Source organism: Pyxicephalus adspersus, chromosome 1, assembly GCF_032062135.1.
Source record: "Pyxicephalus adspersus chromosome 1, UCB_Pads_2.0, whole genome shotgun sequence".
NCBI classification, from domain to species: domain Eukaryota; kingdom Metazoa; phylum Chordata; class Amphibia; order Anura; family Pyxicephalidae; genus Pyxicephalus; species Pyxicephalus adspersus.
Genome location: NC_092858.1, coordinates 129,915,602 through 129,937,695, shown reverse-complemented (window position 1 = coordinate 129,937,695; position 22,094 = coordinate 129,915,602). Strand labels below are relative to the sequence as shown.

At 36.5% G+C, this 22,094-nt stretch overlaps 1 protein-coding gene across 1 annotated transcript in view; it reads right to left on the bottom strand.

Moving 5' to 3' along the window:
* Nucleotides 1–22,094, bottom strand: part of MID1 (midline 1) — a 114,657-nt gene that overhangs the window by 34,650 nt on the left and 57,913 nt on the right. The window contains exons 3-6 of the mRNA XM_072414707.1: nt 12,848–13,009; nt 7,654–7,802; nt 4,081–4,208; nt 2,446–2,589 (exon numbers count right to left, since the gene is read on the bottom strand). Coding sequence (XP_072270808.1) covers nt 2,446–2,589; nt 4,081–4,208; nt 7,654–7,802; nt 12,848–13,009 — 583 coding nt within the window. The remainder of the gene's footprint in view (nt 1–2,445; nt 2,590–4,080; nt 4,209–7,653; nt 7,803–12,847; nt 13,010–22,094) is intronic.

Genomic DNA, 22,094 nt, shown 5'->3' with positions numbered 1-22,094 from the left:
TATTATTAGGTAAGTGACAAGTGCAGTTATCCAGATTAAGCTGATAAAATTAATTTTGAACTGTCCTTTCCTATGCCCATGCATGGAGGTTTCATTAAAGCACGGAGGGAAATCACACCACTAACAAAATACATTGTTTTGGTCAAAAACTTTTCATTACTCTTCAAAATGAAAACTAATCAAACTATTCTATTCTTTTAATTGGTTTAATTTTTTTAAAATCTCTTTTATTAACAATGATCTACAGGACAAAAAAGAGGGTGAATCGACAAACATGTTCAACAGTTTTTTCAAAACTAGGAAAACATTTTTGGCTAAAGTTTTGGAAAAATGTTTCGTTTGAAGACCCTGCCATTAAAACTTTTAAGATAGTTTGATTTAGAGATCAGAAAATAGTGTCAATATCTCTGTGAAAGCATAACTAACGCCAACTCTGACGATCTCATGTTTGATGTGGTGTCATAGTGTGATGGGGGTCCTTAGGCACATATGGAGGATCTATCCATATTCAACTTAAATAAATAACCGTCAGAAATGTAGTTCATAACATAGGGTGAACGAAGTGTACATTACAAGGCATTGATACAATTACTCTGGTTATACAGCAAAAAAAAGCAGAAATGAAAAAAAATAAAAATACAATAAATAATTCAATTATTAAACCAAGCAGTATACCAGTAAATTTTCACTGGTTATGTTAAACAAACACTATGTATTATTATATGTACTATAAAATGCATATAGTGATTTAATATACGGGAGACTTGATGACCAACCCAAACTGAGTAGAAAAAAGGATCCTTTGACTAAAAAGCATTGGCGGACAAGCTGGTTTGTGCAAACTAATAATGAGAATTTTATGCTCAGCTATTTCATTTAAACAAAACTACATTTTCATTTACGGATGTAAGTGGAGAACCAAAAAAACTTAAGCAGTCATGCAAATTTGCTACAATAAACAAGCTGCGCTTAAGTATATGCTTTTTTTTTTTTTAATATAAAATAGATTTTCTACTTGATCTATATTTAATTTTACCATCTATTTGTTTAACGCCTGCATGAGAAATGTCAACTTCCATTTCATTATCCTTCCATCTTCTTAATTATCTTCTATTTTAAAAGATGATACACTGTGCAGTAATTAAAGTGCAGAGTAGTGGGTGACAGCCTCCTACTGTGCAATCCTCAAAGTATAGCAATTAGCACATCCCAACAAGAAAATCTTATTAACACATACTTTGAATATCAGGAGTACTTGTCTACATGTGTTTCATTTATAATTCAATAATTAAGCAATTAGTCTTTGGCCTGCTTCTGAAATGAAAAGTAAAATGCGAAATCATGACAGCAATAAGCCTCTTACATATAAAATTATGGCATTAAAGCAGTTACTGAAAATTATTTAGTAAAACATTTTGTAGCTAAAAATGATAAAAATTACCAATAAAGCATCTTAGAATTGGTGAGTCCCATAGGTATAGTTACCAAAATGTTAAATAGGGGCTTACCTAAAGCTCACTACAAATATTAAAATCTGGTTCTACAATCTCTTCCAGATCCACAAAAAAATTAATGAAAGGATCTGACTGATTGGTCCAAAGAGATGGTCAGATCGTAACGTGTAACATGAGGGCAGCACGTAAAATGTGTAGGTGGAAATTTCAATGTCAAAAATATTGAATGCATAACTCTGTTTCCTGAAACTACTGCACGCTACAAGCAATGCAGACGTCCTTTGGTGCTCCCAATTCATGCAATATTTCTGTTCTGTACCTGTAAAAAAAACTTGGTGGGGCCCTCTTGAAATATAAAACTCCACACACAAATACTTTCACTTCCTTCCTAGTATTCCTTATTACCAATAAAGGATGGCATTCCAATTGGCCTGTCTTGCCTACAAGGGGCCATATTGTCACATGTCCATGGGAGAGACTCAAAGTCAATGACTGAATCTCTGCCTATTTCTAGACTCCCAAAAAGTGTTGTCTTCTCTTTAACAATATAAAATGAGATATTTCTATATCTCCCTGTTTCTTTCAGTTACATAATTGCCACCCAGACAGCAAAAATACTGATGCCAGTGAGTAGTGGGAGGTATAGTCTTGTGATATGGCTCTAATATTTAACCCCCCATTCATTGGTATCCATTAGAATACATTGCAACACTGGAGGTGCATTGGAGGAGGATTTCAACAATCTGGAATAGTTTAGACATCTCATACAAGAATGAGCTATGAAATTGTAATGGGGGATTGATGTAAGCATATGCTGAGAATTTTAAGGAGCCCTTAAGTTCAGATTTCATTTAAACGTATGCCATGACACAAGTATGACCAATCCATTTATTGCCATTATCCACACCGATCAACAATACAGTATTATACAATATATATGTTTAAATATCTCATGAACAGTGAAACAATACAAGAACATAGACATACTTACTGACAACATTGGCTTGTCCTGTATATATGGTATATTGAAGCTCATAGGAAACAACACTGAATTCATCATCTGATGTCCAGTGAACAGTAATTGTGTCATAAGATGCTGTGCAGAGTTCTTCCCTGATCACTGGAGGACTGGGAGCTGTCAGAAGACATAACAATATTATAAACCTCTCCATAACACTTAGACCTATTAACAGAATGTTAATAACACAATGGAAACTAAAAGTACATCTGTACCAAGAAAAATATACCGGCTGCCAATTCAGATCTTCATCTGAGAATGTTAGTTACCTGGCTGTCTCTGGCATCAGAATATTTATTCACTGACCAGGAAAATCTATGCAGCAAGTGAATTTAGATCAAAGTCAGAACTGCTGATTTGTACATTTGTTCCAAGTCAGTGATGATTAAAGCTGTTTGGCTGGCATAAAGGTCAGACAATTAGCATTTTTGGGAAGCAGAGGTAGCAAATGTCTGCCTATGTGTTCTCATAGTACAGATTTTCTTTCTTTTTAATCAGCCATAAAAGCAGCCTATTTTTGACATATTGATGCTAACAGTGTTGGGTGAATAACTAGTGTGTTTTATTTCACAGAGAGACCGGTGAGCTTTCTGCACCTGATTTCCCAGGCCACTGCCATAACAAATTTTTTACACTTTTCCATCCACAGCAAGAAATGTATATGCTGGGGAAAGCAGCATTATTAATAAAGCACAATAATCTTACATAAGAAAAATCTATTTGTACCTTTACTGTTAAAATGATTTCAGTTTGGTAACTAAAATATAAAGAATTATTATTGCTTGCTATTATTTTCAGACCACCATTGCAGTTTTTATACTTTATAAATGAATGATATATAAAAAAGAAAGCCATTTTCAAGCATAATATATATGGGATAATGTACCCTCTGGTTTAAAAGAGTCAGAACAGTAGGTGGTCATATGGAGGTACAAAGGAGTTGAGTGATCATATGAAGCACAAGACTGTAGGGCCAAGTAATTTTTAATGTGTGCTACAAAGCGAGTTCAAAAAATTTGGAGCAGCGGTCTGCTGTTCCTTAAAATATACCAATGCTCATAGTTATAAAGGGTGAATAGCACAAAGTGACTGCGAATAACTTTTGATGTAGTAGAATAAAGAAGCCAACAACCAAGTGAAATCACCCTTTATTTAACCAATGATAGGTTATTCTTTTCAAACTAAATTGTAAAGCCTTGATTAAAGGGAGCACTACAGCACCTGAAGTTGGTAACTGTTACATTTGCAATTTAATAATTAAGGACATACTTCTGTTGTGTGGCACTTATTGGCATCTTGAAAGACCCTTCAGATTGGAAGCCACATGGGTTATTCATACACTGAGTACAGATCTAGCCTTACACGGAGTATAGACTTATCTTTATGCCCAATAAGCATTTAACACAGGGTTTAATCTAGTAAAGAATTGTTGGTGTAGTTGCAATCAATTAGTAATGACACACAAGGATCTTCTAATTTGAATGCGCCCTTGGAGTAGGCAGCGTCTTTTATCCTGTCCTTATGACAAAGTGCAGCCCGGTGAAGTGAATCATGATTAGCTTACATCATTTGAATGATTAAATTAATAACAGTTGACCTGCAGTTTACCTGTGAGATAATCAAGACATTCTAGCATCTTCTTTTCTCTGGAGAAATCTAAAGCGAAAGTGTCAAATGTGTCATTCAGGTTGATCTCTGGGATCAGCACTTGAGATGATGCTGTTGCCATTGAAACTCTGGAATGAAAAAAACAAAAATATTAATACGAAAAATATTGTTACCTCTGTACATTGCCAATTTTTTTCATTGTTTAAGGAAACATATTGTTTATAATAAAGGGATTTGCCTGAAAAAAGCAAAACATCTTCCATCGCTTGTAACTTATATTGTAGACTTTTAGTATAATATCATATGTAAATGTAAACTACAATTTTATATTTCACTTTATATAATGTAAGCCCATGACAGTCTTAACACGCATGCGCAGTGAGATCAGCTCTCTATTCCCCCCCCTTCACAGCAGCCACTACACAGTGTGAGATCGAGTGACGGAGAAAGAAGACCGTATAAGAAGAAGGAAAAGAAGATAAGGATGGCGGCGCGGGACTGAATCTTGGGAAGGACCAATGCCAGCGAGGGATCTGTGGGACTAAAGGTAAGTGTAATTTTTGTTATTTTTAGTTTAGTTCCACTTTAAAATAGGACAAATATTTATTTTTTATGTCCAGAAATAAGGGCGGGGGGGGGGGGGGGGGGTTCTGGGGTATTTGGTAATCTGGCATCCCTTTGTATGTGTTCCAGAAGGCTGCTTGTGATTTCCAACATCTTAGGCTATGTACACGCATGCAATAATAATTATCATTGGAAATGATCTTTCACAATTCTTTCCAATGACTAACGACTGCACGATGTGTGAACAAGTGCTGTACATACAGCACCATTCTGCTCTATGGAGAGGGAGGGAGGAGAACAACGGAGCGACCCCCCGCTGCGCTCTCTCTTCCTTCACTTCCATTATGATCGTTTGTCATCCATCGTCTGTGGATCCACCAGGACGGTCGTTTGGACGATGAGTGCTGTACACATGCCAGATTCTCGTCCAAAATTGGCCCTGAGATGATTACTGGACGAGAACAATTGCAATTGTGTACCTAGCCTCAGGGGTAACAATCTGTCTAGCTTCCTAGAAAAGTATGATAAGTAAAGTATATCTGATGCCAACAATTTGTTTCCTTTTGCATATAATGGGGAGTGGCTAAAACCCCTAACAGGTTCTTTTTTTCACCTTTGTCTATGTTCCAGCAGAATATTTGCCTAATCTTCTTGTTCCGCAGTAATAACAGTATGTAAGAGTTATTTAGATTTACTTTTTTGCACTTGTTACAAAATCAAGAGTTCATTAAACAATATAACTCTAAGTCTGTTTGAGTGATAGCCTAAAATATTGAATATGTTAGGACAGATCCATGAATGACACTGCTGTACACAAGCCAGATTTATCTGATGAGTGTAAACAGCCTAAGCCGGTACAACACGGAGAGAGCTTGCTAGAAACTGATGCAGATGAAGGGCAGACTTTAAGGCACAACAAACTCTCCCATGCTTCATGATATGCATCTAGACTGCAAAAAGGGTTAGACAGAAAATGCTCCAATTCTTTTTGATGTTAGTAGTGAGGAATTTCCAGCACCAACCCAACCAACCCTTTAAGTAAAAGAAAAGAGTCTACAGGGGAGGGTTCTTGTGCAGTCTGCCCAATTGACATTTCCACCACGTTTTAACCTGTGCTCAGGAAGACAAAGACTGGATAGCTGTTTCTAAAAACTTCCATTTAAATATGCTCCCTATGGCTGTGGTTAAATCATATTAACTGAGCAATCAACAGAAATTCCATGTTTCCTATACCTAGGATATGTGATTAAGATCCCCTCCCTGTTAATAACTCTTTCACATGCTAAAAAAATGAAAAGATCTTCGAAGAGCCAAGTCTGGTGATTACAAAAGCCAACGTTAGCATTTCTGGGAAATTTTCTTGATAAATTATACACATATGCAGTTTTTCTCTCCAAAATATTTTGGCTACAAACAAGTTACTGCCTTATACAAATCAGACTTTGTTTTTGTTGCAGGCAAGGGAGTAGTTGGAGAAAGGGGGATGTTAAAATGGGATACACAAAAGGCAAACTACATATAATCTGACTAAGTAAGCAACATTCAACGTCTAACAAAAAGACATAATAACATATTGAGCTGAAGTGGTTTTATACTAAATGAATGTTTTACTTAGAATATTTTTTCTTATATCAAACGTTACAACGGCGTGTAATAACATGATAAGTAGAAAAAAGCAATGAAGTGGACGGTGGTATGCTGGCTTAGCCAGACAAATGTGTGTGTGATGGCTGTGAGGAATTAACCTCATGACATTCCGAGAAGTTATTTCACATCAAGAGGATAAAGCATTTTAGCTTTGTATTGAAAATACTGCCCTCCTAAACCCTATTTATGATCTTTATATATTTTAAGGTTTCACTCATGTTCCCCATTTAACTTTTTTCCTTAAGGTTGTGCATATTAAGCTCCAGCAGTCTCTCCTCACTTTTTATCACCCAGACTTTTCACCAATTTTACTATCCGTCTCTGGACTATTTCTGTCGTATCAATATCTTTACTTCAGTGGTAGGCCACCAGAATTGGACACAGTATTTTAAATTAGGTCTAACTAAGGATCTATATAGGACAAACAGGACCTCCCTCTTCATGTTGGCCATCCCTATAGTGACACACACCATAATTCTATTTACTTTAGTCACTGACTAGCCACTCATATCTTATTAATTATCCTTTTCATAACACAAGACTACTGCATTCCACCCCAATGATCCACATTAACAGCCAACTTCTTGGTTTATATAGAAAAGAATATAAAACGGCAAAAGTATGAATGGTAAAACTCTTATGTATGCTGAAAGCAGATTTCCAAATTTGTAACTAACCAATCCTTTCCAAGTTTTCTTTTTGTAAAGAAGCTATTTCTGCTATCTAGATAGTTTCACTGTCTGAACACATCCTCTTCATTGCTTAGACAAATCACTATGCAGTGCAGCAGATGAGTCCTGACAAACAGCCAGTAATAGACATACAGTCCATACAAACAGGTATAGTTACACAGCAGTAGCCACTCTGTTATAGATTGTGGTATTCATGTTACAGTGCGACTTTGCTGAGTTTTGGGGAATACAAAATATGAGGAATCTGAAGACCAAATGACTGCTATGGGACCCATACACGCAGTTCTGTACTACCTGGCTGCATAATTGCTGATTCAGACAGAATTACCCATGATCTTTGATAAAACTAGTACATGTATAGCTCAGAAAGCACAGATTTCTTTGATTGCAATTTTTATGATTTATTGTACGTCTCACTAATGGCTTTTCCTTAGGATAAAAGTTTAAAGTTTTTTCTTAAAAAAAAAAAGTGGAACTTAATAGGCCAACTACCTCAACACACTCACACTTGCCTATCCTGAAATTCTACTGCACCTGAACTCTGGCAGGAGGCCTGGGTCTAATCTCCGAGAACTTCATACTGGTAGAAATACAGGAGGATCACATGTTCTCTTTAGGGAACCCAACACATAAAGTTACATTGCTTTAAAAATGATCGGTGATGCCATACCGTTCTGTAATGCTCTTGGCCGACTGGAGGAAACGAGCATGGTCCGCCTCTTTCAGAGATATCTCTGCCTGGGATATGAGCGAAGTGGATCGTTCTATGCACTGCTTACAGTTAGCAATCTGCTGGGCTAACTTTCGCAGTCTGACCACCTACAATGAAAGAGTAAGATAAAAATTTCAGTTTAGGTATACACAAAAATTCACAATAAATTCAGAGACGTAATTCCCTACACATGAACAGTGGAAAGAGGAAACAATAGAAGCCAATCAGGCCCTACTTCATTGCTGTGAGTCTATCAAATGGAGCTTGGTGTATAAAGAAAGCAGGACAGAGATGGCTCCTTACTTTACTATCTAATCAGTTTTGACCAATAACTTTGATTGCAGTAGCATAATGTATTTTCAGTTCTGGTGACCATGGATCTGGAAACCACGGGCCCCAGAACTGAAAGTGCGAGAAAAATAAATTAAATTGGAAAATTGAATTTAAATTTTATTTTATTTTTTTTTTCTAGTTGTCAGGAATTGTGTGGACATCTACCAACAGGGACATATGGTGACAAATAAGAGAGCACGTCCCTCACCTTTGAGACTCCTGCTGTGCCTTTTGTTCAGAAAATAAAGCAAAATCTTTAAACGGAATGCAGATTCCAAAACACAAAAGAAAATGGTATTTTTAACTATTCCGTACTTTACACAAAATTATTTGTTTTGCATTTTATATATTTAATTTCCATTTCCACTGCCCATTTTGACATACAAACTCTCGGCTGAATGCAGTTGGTACAATGGAAAGCTGGACAACAGCATTTATGATTCATCGTATTACGCGTGGAAGACACAAGGCACTAATAAAAAAGTAAATCCGGCAAGAAGGTCTTTACTGTACATAGTTTCTTCATGTAAAATAAATTTGAAAATACAGTAAGTAAGATAATATATGTCTGGATAGAACTTCTAAGCTCCCACAAATTGTGTGATGTACAAGTTACTCCTATTAAAATTCTACTATACCACTGAGCATTACATAATCTGTTTGGATAACTTGAATTCAGCTAGTTACATGGGAAATCATGCACAAAATGGCCCCACAGCATGGTACACTGGGCTGTGTGGGAGTTTGTGTTCAAGTGACATTTTGGCACTAATGTCTTTTTAAACATTAACATTCACATTATTAAGAATTCTAAGTTTTCTGTGACGGCAAAAAGAAGTGGCTGACAGTCTCACAGGCTTTTCTCAAAGCAGAGGAACATTTCTCAAATACATAACAGCAATTACAATTTTATTGTAAGCAGAAAGATTTGTCTCTAGTCTGCCAATCTTGCCAAAAACGCAAGAGCCAAAACAAGCACAGCTGGCCTATTACCCTCTGCAATTCACATCATTTCCGGACTTAGGCGATAACAAAAAGTTTGATAACTAGAATTCCTGTGAGCAGATGTGAAAGCGCTTTAATTTTTGAAACCATCTGTTGTTCTAGTCTGTTTAGATATAAGAAAAATACTTTTATATTTCTATTTGCAAAATGTGGAAGCTGATCTCAAGACTACACCTTTACCAACTACACTACGGATTTTTAATGATTCAAGAGCATTCCGCTGCTCCTGGGGACTTTTTATATTTTGGTAGAGCCCAGTTCTATTTTTGGCAGTGCCAGGAATAGATTTAGGGGCAATGTAACTCTTGCACCCAATGGACAAAGAAGATGGCACTGGGCCCAGAAGAGTCAGTGGCGAAGATGGCGACTTGGACCTAACATTGCTGCGGAAAGTGTGTGCCATTTTACATGACTGCAGCTTTAGGTGAGTAAAAAGGTGGAGTAAAGAATCAGTGTGGTGTATAATGTTAGGACAGCAGTATTTGGAACAGGAGATGCTACATGACTGTGGTTTTAGGTATGTAAAAAAACAATAAAGAGTGAATAGAAATAGAATACTGGTTCATGAAGTTTATTTTAATATAGTTCTGCTTTAATGCTTTTTACTCACCCAAAGCCGAAATGAACTCATCATCCTTTGGATTCCCCATTGACTGGCTAATCATAGCTTGGGGTCAGGGAGGAGACATGTAAGTGTTACTAAGCTGCAGCAGAGAAACATCAAGTCTTATTCTCCGCCTGGCTGTGTTATGTGGCAGATGTATATCAATCTTGCAAATGGATGGACTAGTTCTTTGCCTGGTAAAAACAACTCATTTATATGTATATGATGTATAAGAGTATCTCGCTTTTTGCCTGCAGTCAATAAAAAAGTACGGTGCAATACATATGACTAATAGAAGACTCTGAGCAGACATGTTGTGCTAAATTTAAACAAACGTGAAGAAAAATGTCATGCTCAATATGACTGATATGTATGATGTCTGCATAGCATGTGTGGGTGAATTACAAAGTTATGGCAGATGTAACCTATTTCTAATTCGTTTAACTTGCCTTCACAGCAAGACTGGCCTTGTCCTCCAACTGACTTCATACCGTTGCTGTGACACAGTTGGAAAACAAACATTATGGCAATGTGACTGAGCACGAAGAGGTAGAGCCACTTTTCCTCAGCATTTAAACCACTTACTCATTGCTTACTTTATGGAGGGGGAAGAAAGAGAAATCAATCACCAGGACTTAACCGATTAAACCTGTCACTCGTATAAATATGTTGCATTTATTCATTCCCACCCTGGTTCTTGGGCCTATAGACTCCATCCCTGCCAAAGCCTGACAGAGCCTCTACAAGAACAAATGATCCATCTGGCAGACTCCGGAAAATCTTACAGTGCCTCATAAGTCAAATATTTCATAGGCTTGCAAGTTCAACCCCGAAAAACCTTATTCTGCAAAACCATAACCAGTATCCAGGATCAGCAGTGGATGCACCCGTGAACTGACTGAGTTAGGAATCCAAATAAACATTCTTTATAAATAGGCAGCACAGCTGGAGCTTTGTGTAACACTTCCTAAGCTCAGCTAAAAATGGAATATTTAACTTCTTTGGAGGCCAAGCCTCATGGTAAGGCCACACAGGCTCCCCTTTGATCCATGTATTTCTATAATAACCCTGATGTTTAGTGGAGCTACCTACAGACTTACATGGTATTTAAAGAAAAATAGAAATCCCACAATATAAACAGGATATTACAAAAAAAAATGGAAATCCCTATGCAATCAAGATACTCATATTTAGCAATGCACTCCCTTCCCCATGAGGTTTTACATTCTGCCATTGCTTAAGGTACATCCGTTGACATACATGCATCCCCAAAGTGAACCACTATAGTGTAACAAACTTCACTTATTACCAGGAGGTGATAGAGTTGAACATATATATATATATATATATATACATACTCACATTAAAAAGAAACTGAATGGACACTGTTCCTTTAAAACGACTCCAACATTTCCTATATAGCAGCAGCGCGTTTGGTGTTGCTCTTTATTGCTAGATTTGCCTTTCAATAGGTCAGTTTTAAAAATAAAGTTCCCTGTTTCACATCATTTATCAATACGGCTTGTTAAAGGATGTATGAGCTTAAGTCAGTGACCAGGAAACTTTCTTAAAATAGCAAGAGCATTTTTTTTTTCATTCTTTTTCATGAAAGCCCTCACAGTTTCACCTCTCGGAAGACTGGTCATCAAACAGCTTTACCTCAGTTATTGGCCGACAAGCCTTTTATTTGAAGTTAATTAAAGGTGCATGACAGCCTAGTGAACCATTAAAACCTGCAGTGGACTTTTTTCTTAGACGGCAGCTTTCTCACAAAAGCTCTGCCAGGCTTGACATTTAAAGTTAACTTTAGAAGTTACAGAATACCGCATTCCAGGAGGGCTCAGCTAGGCGAGCAAACTCCTACAAAAGAAAAAAGACTTTCTTGGATGTAGGGCATAAATAAAGTAATTGTGATCTAAGGGTAAAAAAATGATCACTTGTCAAAGGTCAAAATATCTTACAAGAGCAATTACGACCCAAGAACTTTGCTGTATAAAGAGGAGTTGGTGTTGTCCATACAGTATCACACTTTTCAGTATGTCCTGTCACTATCTAAATATACAGCCATGTGCACACCGTGATGTATGTTAGTAACACATTACTGCATGTTCCTTCACCTGTGCATAAATAAATGAACATTAGCACTTGCTGTGAATGTTATTGAAGAAACCTAAAGGGCAATATAGCTAACTTCTCATTCTCCTAATTGCCCGGTCATAATGCTGACTCTCTCTTGCTTCAATAGAGTCAGTGATCCAGAACAAGTATACATTCCTGACTTTTCTCTGGATTTCCAATTATACACACTTCATTCATGCCTTTGACTTGGAAAAGTATTGAGCCCAGTGAGTCAGCATAATAGCTGGACAGCCAATATTTTCAGTAATGACACTCTCTATAGGTATTCCACGAGATTTTACCCTAAAGAATTATAGTTTTCATCAGACAGTTTTGCTATAAAGGAAATCTTTATCTTTTACCCCTCATCCTTTTCACTTCCACAGAACTCTGGAATATCCTCCTGTTCCCTTGGGTAACTGAGTGGCTAAAAAGCAACCAGTTTTACATGAGAGAGGAGGGGGAGTAATTGACATGTTCATCATAGCTAGAAGTACTTCTTTGCACTCTAAGTAATTAAGTAAAAGTAAAAGAAGTAATTCTTTTCAGTCCTTTTGGCTGAGTATTGGGATAAGGAAGGAAAAAGTTAAGCAAACCTGCAGCATGCGGTGAATTATATTGAGTAAACAATTCAAAATTTGTGCATACAAATACGGTTTTCACAGAATTGCAGGTCTTCCCCGCTGTTATATTTATGGAGGGGGGTTAAAGACCATATGCTAGACAGTAGACTCCTACTGAATTTATATAAACAACTGAGAATCTTGTGTCCCAACGCGTTTTGCCTTTTAGGCTTCCCCAGGGGACTTGGTAAGAAACGTTCGATAATCGGGTTTAGTCTTTATTATGGTAGGGAGATGTTTCAGAAAAGAAGGTGTATAAATATTAGCACCAATACTGTTATATCTGTGAAATCTGGAGCTGGTGAGTGTGAGGTACAGCGTGCAGCAGAGGCACTGTGTGAATTAAAAAATTAAAATCCATTCAATAAACAGGTACATTTTTTATTTTACATAAATAACATATTTTGCATCCATTAGCACACTTACATATGAAACCACTTTCATTGCTAATAAAGGTTTACATGCTTACCTTTCCTTCTTTAATTTTTGTTCCAATAAGTTGTCTTCTCTGTTGAATTATTTCGATTAGTTGATCGCTCTCCTCCATCAGTTTCGCTTCTTGACGTGATGCATTAACCTGAATAAAAATAAAATGGTAAAATGTCACAGTGTCACAATAAAAGCTGTACAACTAATATGATCACAGCACTTTATAGGAGTATTTCAGCCTAGAAAATTCATGGCTTAAGTGCCCCCTTTCAGCACACAGGTGGATATTCAGGAGAGCAGTAAAAACCTTAACAAAGGTTGTCAGAGATTTATTTATTTATAAATGGAGTTTCGTTTGGTTTGAACAATGAAACTGTAACATGAAGCTGCCTTTCTGGAACCTTCTTCAAACAAGCAAAGGAGTCTTAGGTCTGTCTATACACTTCAGGGGCTATAAGCTGAACTGTGTGGAAAATCATCATCTACATGCACAAGGATGTTTGGGGTGTATATGGCCAAATCTGTGCAAAGGAGGTGTTCTGTCCTTTGCTGAACCTCCGGATTGCATGAGAAAAAGAAGAAAAGTAAATCACTAATACCTAGATATTCCATTCTGATTGCACTCTTTTAAGTGTTTTGAAAACATGCATCTATTTAGACTTAATGTACCTTAATGTAAGAAAGCTTATCAATGTGAGTTAATATTTATTTAAAATTATGTTATTTTCATTACATTTTTCTATTAACTAAATACATGTGGGTAGCCCATTCGATCCTCATATGTCACTGTTACAAAAGACTCTGCAGCAATGATTAGTACCCAAGGACTATGTATGGCACTCTTTGGTAAGCCTTTTTCATGTGACAGAACTAGAACCTGACAAATGGTCTTTTTGGACCAGGCTGCTGAATTTTTGTATGTCACATGATCCCTATCCCACACCCTTCATAATTTCAGAATGAGTGGCCAGAGGTTCCAATAATGTCCAGAAATGTGAGCGAGCTGCCCTAGAAAGTGCTGGTTATAATTTAGTGTTCTCTTAATTTTGTGTTCTCTTTAAGGCTTCTATGGCCACTTATGCCTTGGAGAACACTATATTAAATATTTTCATTCAATGCAAGGTTAGCTTTGTAAAAGATACCCAATCACATGCAAAGAAATGTAAAAACTAATTTATACTTGCACATGATTGGATAATTAAAGTCAGCAGAACATTTTTTTCAGTAAACTAAGGGAAAATTACCTAGGATAGTGATAATTCATTTGGCTATGTGAAAAGCCTAAACCACTTCAGTAAATCAACACATGTCAACATATCAGATATATGTGTGTAGAAAACATGTTTAATTTGTTTATCTTGCTATAGAAACAGCTAATTGTCTTGACAGAAGATCTGTACTTTTACCAGTGAATACAAATGCCTTGTCTAGACTGTGTTATGAATGGGAAGGTCAGTTGCTTTGCTTAGTATATTTACAGTGTAAAGGTCTAGATTCCAGCTTCTATCTACATCCTGAGCTGCACCCATCCTCAAGCATTTCCCTGTTCAGTTAAGAAAAGCAGGGAAAGAGGTTATAAAACTGTTTATGACTGCAAATTGAGTATCCAGTATAAACACATCTTCATTATTACTCCAAACATACCTACAATGTAAATGTCAAAAAATGTTAATGCAACAACATATAACCTATAAAATAAATAAGTAAATACCCTTACAGATCTGCAATTCTATACTGATATCAGGGAATCACTGGGTAAATAAAAGATTAAATCTGGTTCTACCAACAGTAGTTAGCAAACACTGAAAATGTGCTTAAATCAGAAGCTCTGAATTTTAATCCAGTGCAGTCAAAGTCCACACAGCACTCGCGTTGACATACTTCTCTTTCAATCTAAGCATGCTGAATAACATGTTTGAATCAGATTTTTGTAGGCATTTTATTTTACCAAGAGGCCTCTGGTATGGGAAGGAAGGCGAGCAGCATGTGCTTTGAAATTCATTAATTGTGCTTGGGGATTTCTCTACTGCAAAAGTAGGTTTAGTGCATTACTGTAGTGCAACAATGCATGGATGAAACTACTGATTGGGTAGGAGCTTGTGCTCCCTGTATGCATTATAAGAGTTTATGTCCAATGGGTTGTCTATGTGTGCATATGATTCCTTTCCCATTAATTAGCTTAATATTCTAAGACCTTTATACCACTCAAAAAGTAAATGTAAAACACAAGTGCCCATGTGAAAGAAACCAGATATATTGTCAGAGGGTTTCTGAATACTTTCTTAGCTTGCTGCAAAACTCTCACTTGTAAGTGCCACTCTGAGTCCCTGGGTCCTGATGACATGGTACTTTAATGTGACATGTTTACATCTACATCCATATTTCAAACATGTCTGTGCTTTTGAAGCCTTGGGTGACCCTAAGCAGAAATGTACTAAAGCAAACACTTGTAAAATCAAATTCCAGACATAGACTTTCCAAATGAAGAAAAATCCAACAAAAGAGAAGTATAAAAGCAATGATAACTTTGCAAGGCTTGCAAGTAAATAATATAACGAAATGTAAGAAACAGCCTTGGTTGGGGATGAGAGAATCAGGTTATGTTATTCAGAACAGAAACTGACCAGGTAATACCAAGTTGGGGCTTGCTGGGGATCAACAACTTCAGTTTGCTTGAAAAAAATTAATAAAGTGGACAAAACAATAATGCACAAGTTTGCTTCCAACCTACAGTATGTGCAGAGTGATCCCCAAAAGGAAAAATCATACTCCAAGTCTCCTCTGGTTACCCAGCAAGATCCAAATATAGCTTATTCTTACCCTATAAGTTTTTATTGGCCATTTGACACGTTTCTGCATGCAATGCAATGTCTGAACTAGCCCTAAAAATGGGATCTCCATCTCAGAAATAATTTAGGGTTTCTCTAATCCATGGTGAACTGATCAGTGGACCTTTGCATGTTTTGTTTCCTGTTACAGGATGTGTTTTATGTACATAGTCTATTTTCCTTGTGCCTATTTAACTGATTCCTTCCCCCAAAACTATTATACAGCATTCTTAAAATAGAAAGGTCAAGGAAGGATTTAGGGAAATGCCAAATTTGTCCCAGGAATTAGAAAACATTGTCTATGTGAAGGAGGGGTGAGCCTATTCAAAGAAAAGAACTACATGGAAACACTTAAGAGACGGAAAAGTCTCACAATGCATCTTTCAGTTCAACGTAAAAGCATTTTAGGCCTACTTAATATAGCTACAAACAATGTACAAAGTCCCACATTTAGCCAGCATTTACCCATGCCTGATCTGCCTGGAAGAGCTGCTTCCTTTGGGTACATAGGAACTCAAGTATTTCATCAAAACTCTTTTGCAGGACAGTGTATAAGCTAAACTAAAGCAAACTCCAAAATGCAAATTTTTAATACATGCATTTTAACTATTTTAATAATAGAAATAATGTAATTCTATTCTCAAGCATATTCTCAGGCATCCCTGCAAGACAAACAGTTCCTGGACCTCTTTGAAGGCTACAGTGGTGCTTGGTCCAAGACCTACCATACCTTGTAATTAAATGATTAATGAGAATCAGCATTTTATTGATATTATCGCTTTTTATTTTAATTTCAATATTTTCAGCTCTTAAAAACACTCTTCTAATTTACTAGTGCAGAGATTGGAGTGTTCCACATCAAACTATGTTTAATTACTTTTTCAAACTGCTGTTTCATAACTGTTTTTATTATCACTCTAGTGTAAAATAGAATTAGTTTATACCAAAGACCCTATAAAGGTGAGATGTGAACTAGCCAGAAAAAAACACTGTTCGTAGGTATAATAAAATTTGGGTTTATCTCTCCTTTTTTCTTTGCAGAAATGTGCGCTTTGCATGTTTTGTTTGCGTGAATGTTTTGGCCCATGAAGCCAGGTTGTATAAATGTGTATGAGCTTGAACAGTAAATTTAGAAAGCTAACTCCAACAGCCATGAATCCTCATCGGGTGTTTCCTAAGCTGATAAATATATGTCATTTACAAGAAAAAAAAACGTGCAACCTAAAAATGCCAAAGATCATTCAGTTGTAAAACCATACATTACATAAAGCTATTATAGGAATGTAAATCACAATAGGATAAAGAAAACGCTTTGATGAATTTTCCTCATTGTCTGGAAGGACAATAACTTGTTTCCTGGTTCCCAGCATACTGCTCAATCCACATCACAACACCTGCGCTTTCCAGTAAGTTTAGGATCAGCTGGTGTGCAGTTTGACAGTTACTGCAGGGGAGATTTGGCAAGAAAAAAGGAGGGAGACAAAGCACTTCTTTTGACATAGCTCTGCTCATAAAAATCACATCCAAGCTTAATAAAGAGCTAAACAAGCTTGAGTCACATGAAATAACATGTAAAATATACAGAGGGAAATCATAGTAACTGACTGTCACCCTGGCTGCAACACAGCCTCCATAAACAGATACTTGGAGCATCTGGTACAAATGCTAAAAACACATTTCACAACCTGATTTAGTAGTTTTATATATATATATATATATATATATATATATATATATATATATATATATATGTGTGTGTGTGTGTAAGTCTTGTGAGTCAAAGAAATACATAAATATGTTCATCCAAAACGGGACATAAATTTTCAGGAATAATTTTTAATTTCAGACAGATTTTTTAACTGTTTTTACCTATATACCGAAGAAAAAAAAGTTTTAGGTGGATATATACTTTAAATACTTATAAAACAGTTTTTATTTGAAAGACATTCCCTGTGATATGAACTTTAAAATTACTAGGGTTTGATTTATGAATGTTGTACACAAGAGTTATGGCAATATTACCCAGGATTCACAAAAAATTGACCTTTTCATAGGTTATAGCTTAATTCCTGTTGTCTAGCTCTGGTCCACCTATTTCTGTGATTCCGTATTGGTACATCACTCTATGACATACAGTGAGATGTGGAAGTCAGGAGGGAGACAATCTAAGTGACCAATGAGCAACACATCAAATTACATATCTAGAAACCTAATTTTTGTGTCAGTAGCCAGCTTAGCATTTTTTAAGTTACTATAGGTTAACTCCAAAATATAAAGACATTCACTTTAACAAACAGACCGCTAGGGCCCAACCTGAGACCCAGGACAATTTACAAGTGCATCCTGTTCTCCCCAGCTCCTTTTAGCTGGTTGCACCACGCGACACTTTTCAGTAACCCCCCCTGTTTTTGGGTGGTTACAGAAAAGTTTGGGCACTATACAGAGGTACCGGGCAGTTGGGGCATATTAAAAAGGATGATGGAAAAATGGGCATTTGAAAGATGGGGTAAAGTGTCAAGGGATGGTAGAATGTCAACAGCATTATAGGGGTTACCAGAGTCTTATGCAACAACAATTGGTAACAATAAAATATATCATGTGTTGCCCTGACCACTTCTTGACCACCCACCCAGAAATTCTTCCCACACAATTAAAAAAATTCCTGGGCAGAACACTGCTTAGGCTAATGAAGGGGAAAAAAACATTGTTTATATTTATATCTGACTTGCCTATACAACCCTCTGGATTCTAATAAAAATTTCCATCCCCAATCTTAATTCTCACTTTCCTTTCACAGTATGGTCCCTTGCACCAAGCATGTTAACTGCATGTTTTTTCTGAAAATCAGTTGTAGATATCTGCCAAAAACTACACTTATCTTGACTTCCATGGCAATGTACACAAACTAAATCAAACCAGGGTGCATCAGCAGACATTGGTGTGATCATGTTTCCAATTTCTATCTTATTCCTTATCAAAGAAGCCTGACTGTAAAGGAGGATTTCACGTAATTGTTACAAAACGGACTATGTCCTTGGGGTAGCCTCATGTCAGAACAAACCGACGTGTTTATTTCTATAACATAAAACTGTGCAGGAGTTGCTCTGCTCTACTCCAAGACATCAAAGAGAAATCTTGAACTATTGCGACTTGATAATAACAATGTATTCAGAGCAGATTTTACTCACACAACAAAGATTGTCAGTTCCACAAAGGCCTTGAATCAGAAACATATACTTGTAAAAATAAATTAGTAGGTCTCTGAACCATTAACTATAAGTAACACTGACTTATGACTTCCAGGTTTGTAAGCCAAAAACTCAACAAGGCATTGGTTTTCGCAAGATATAATTTTGCCAGGAGCATTTCACTCAGAATAAGCTTTTTGTAGTCCATGTTCTGTCTGTTATGAAAAGAAAACAAATTGTGAAATTCTGTAAAGCTAGGTGCCAGCTTTGCATCCTTATAGCTCACTGCACAGAGAATTGAAAATATTTACCTCTTACTGACATTGGAGGTCATATCTTCTAGTTCTTGTTTAGCCTACCAGAAGCACCAAAATGTTTTTCTAAGTCTACATCTGATTGTGACATGCGGTGAAGACATAACTGTCTAAGAAAAGTTGGAAAATGTCTACAAACATTGTACACTTTTGATGGCTCCATCTTGGTGCACTACACCATTAAGTTATTTTGAATACATGTGTTGCCAATATCTACCTCCTACTGTTCTGGCAAAAATACACACATTGTTAAACATTGGGCTGTTTACGGGCCAACTGATGTATATGAATCTCCTTCCTGGGTTTACAAGATGTGGTCGTTAGTATCAAAGCAGAGTCACTTTGATACTAAATTCACATATCTAGTGACAAAAGTCAGTTCAATAAATGTATATGTCAGCTATCAAAGGGAGTGTCTACATTATGATTGTGCATGCCCTTTGCATTTTAATTCTATTGCCAGGTATTATTTGGAAATTGATTATGCTAAGAATCCAAAATTATGTAAAAATACAGCCAAGACTATGACCCTGATTTATGAAAGCTCTCCAAGGGTGGAGAGAATACACTTTCAGAAGTGAACTGGGTGATCCAGCAAACCTGGAATGGATCTAGTCCAGGATTCAAAACATATGCTAGCAAATGGAAAATGATTTTTAAAAATCCATTACATGTTTTCTGGATCACCCAGTTCACTTCTGAAAGTGTATTCTCTCCAGCCTTGGAGAGCTTTGATAAATCAGGGCCACTATACTAAATAACATCAAACCATTAATGTGCATTAGGTGAATAACATATCCTTGGGGACTGTGGATCATATAACCAGGGCTGTATACAAGGCTATACCTTCTTTCCAAGTTGAAAAAAATCCACAACCGCTTGGATACCTTTGATGCATATATTTATATATATATATATATATAACCCACTGCTCCAATAATGAAACAATTTAGGATCCATACCCATATTCTATCAAACCCATCTAGGTTGTACAGACAAGACTTAATATTGGAAGAGGGCTATGCTCATCTACAGAAGTAGAAATATCAAGATCAGTTATAGAGTCTGGACACAGAATCTATATTTAAAAAACAAGAAAGGGTGCTTTTAGATACACAAGGTTCTTGAACTTTGTCAGAAAGGAAAGGTTCAATTGAAATTGAATTATCAAAAACGAAATTGAGCTATGCAAAATGGCATTTTTTCAAATGTGTTTGATATTAATACACTGAAAAAGTATTAATTTTGAGAACTGAGGAAAAAGTTACAATCTTCATGCATTTATTAATGATATTTCAGTTAAAACAAATTCTCTTTTGTTCTGCTGGGTTGGCTGAAACATAATTTAATTCATTGCTCTGGTGTAACTCAATCATCATACAGTATCCGTGTGCATGTGATGACTCCAAGGCATGTTTGATCAAATTTAATCCATTTTGGCAAGTGAATATTACCATAAGAGGACAATTATACAGGAGGTCAAGAGGTGTTTATATACTTTTATGGTGGAGGTTACCTTATTAGGCACTGAACACTTAAAACGTACCATATGAAAACAGTCAGAAATCGCACCGTGCTGAATCAAACTCACTCTTAAAAGCAGACACGGACTGAAATTACATATTTTATTCCAAAGGTCGTTCCAATTTGTGGTATATTTATTTTTTCATAGACTGTTAGGTCTAAATCCGATGAGCTAATAAAGACGACCAGTGGTGGTGACCTGGAACCATATCATTGAGCAACTTCTTAATGGGAGACTTGGGTGGCAGACCTGGGAGTTCTTGTAGGTCCAGAGTGCTGGTGGCTCTGGATCCCTATTTCTGGGAAAAATGCCAAAAAGCCAAACAAAGCCATAATTTGAGTATTCTATAATGGGCCATTAAAATATTTAATGTATATTTCTCATGTATTTTTGGCAGCTGCTCAATATGTCACATGAGAACGTAAAACTGTGGCACAAAATATTTTAGTAATAATGCCTTTTGCTATGCTTCCTAAAAAAACCTTGGTAAACACATGGAATTAAAGAACTAAATTAAATACAAATTATCTACAGTAAATACTAATGCCAGAAAATAGGAGCCAACCCCTAATGCTCCCAATACTGCCAACATCACTCTTAACCAGGTTTTATATTGAGCTTACTGAGCTTAGTTATATGTTAAAGCTAATGGTGCTAATACATTTCCAGTAGGCTCTAGTGACCGACTATGAATAGTACTGGTTGGTTTTTACAGTTAATGATACAATCCACATTTACAACCTGTCCACATTTTCTGTTTTGTATCCAGACATTAGCTGTAGCTCTCCAGGCCACCCTTCTTAAAAACTACCATACTGCCCATATTCTCAAATTATACAACCAACTGAAAACCAAACTGAAAACCAACCAACTGAAAAATCAGTGAGATGTTTTCCATAATACCCACTGTCTATTGAGACTAAAGTTGTTTTAGAAAATTTTCAGGTACAAGCAAGTGTTATCAGAACGTAAATCAGAATGTAAAAATGATCAGTGATGCAGCTGAGTTTGGGTTGACATTGCCTGTGCCCCTTCCACTTTTCAAGTCTGTAACAGTTTCCATTTTAATATTAGTACACAGTATTTATATAACCCCAACATATTACGCAGAGCTTTACAAAGTCAATGGTCATGTCATTTGCTGTCCTTTACAGGAGCTCACAATCTAATGCCCCCACCATAGTTATATGACTTTAATACAGTCTACAGTGAATTTTCTTGTGGGGAAATTAGTTGAAGGGAAACATCATTGTTAATGGTAATTTTCCAGGCCTGGTGTGTAAACAAGCACCTGGCCAAACCTAGTCCTAACCACTGCTTTCTGGATTGCCAACAATGCCTATGGTATTGAAACCTCCACTGTGAACTGCAGTGTCTGGGAAGGAGAGCACATGAGATAAAGGAAGAAAGATTTGGCTTAATTAGGAAGAGT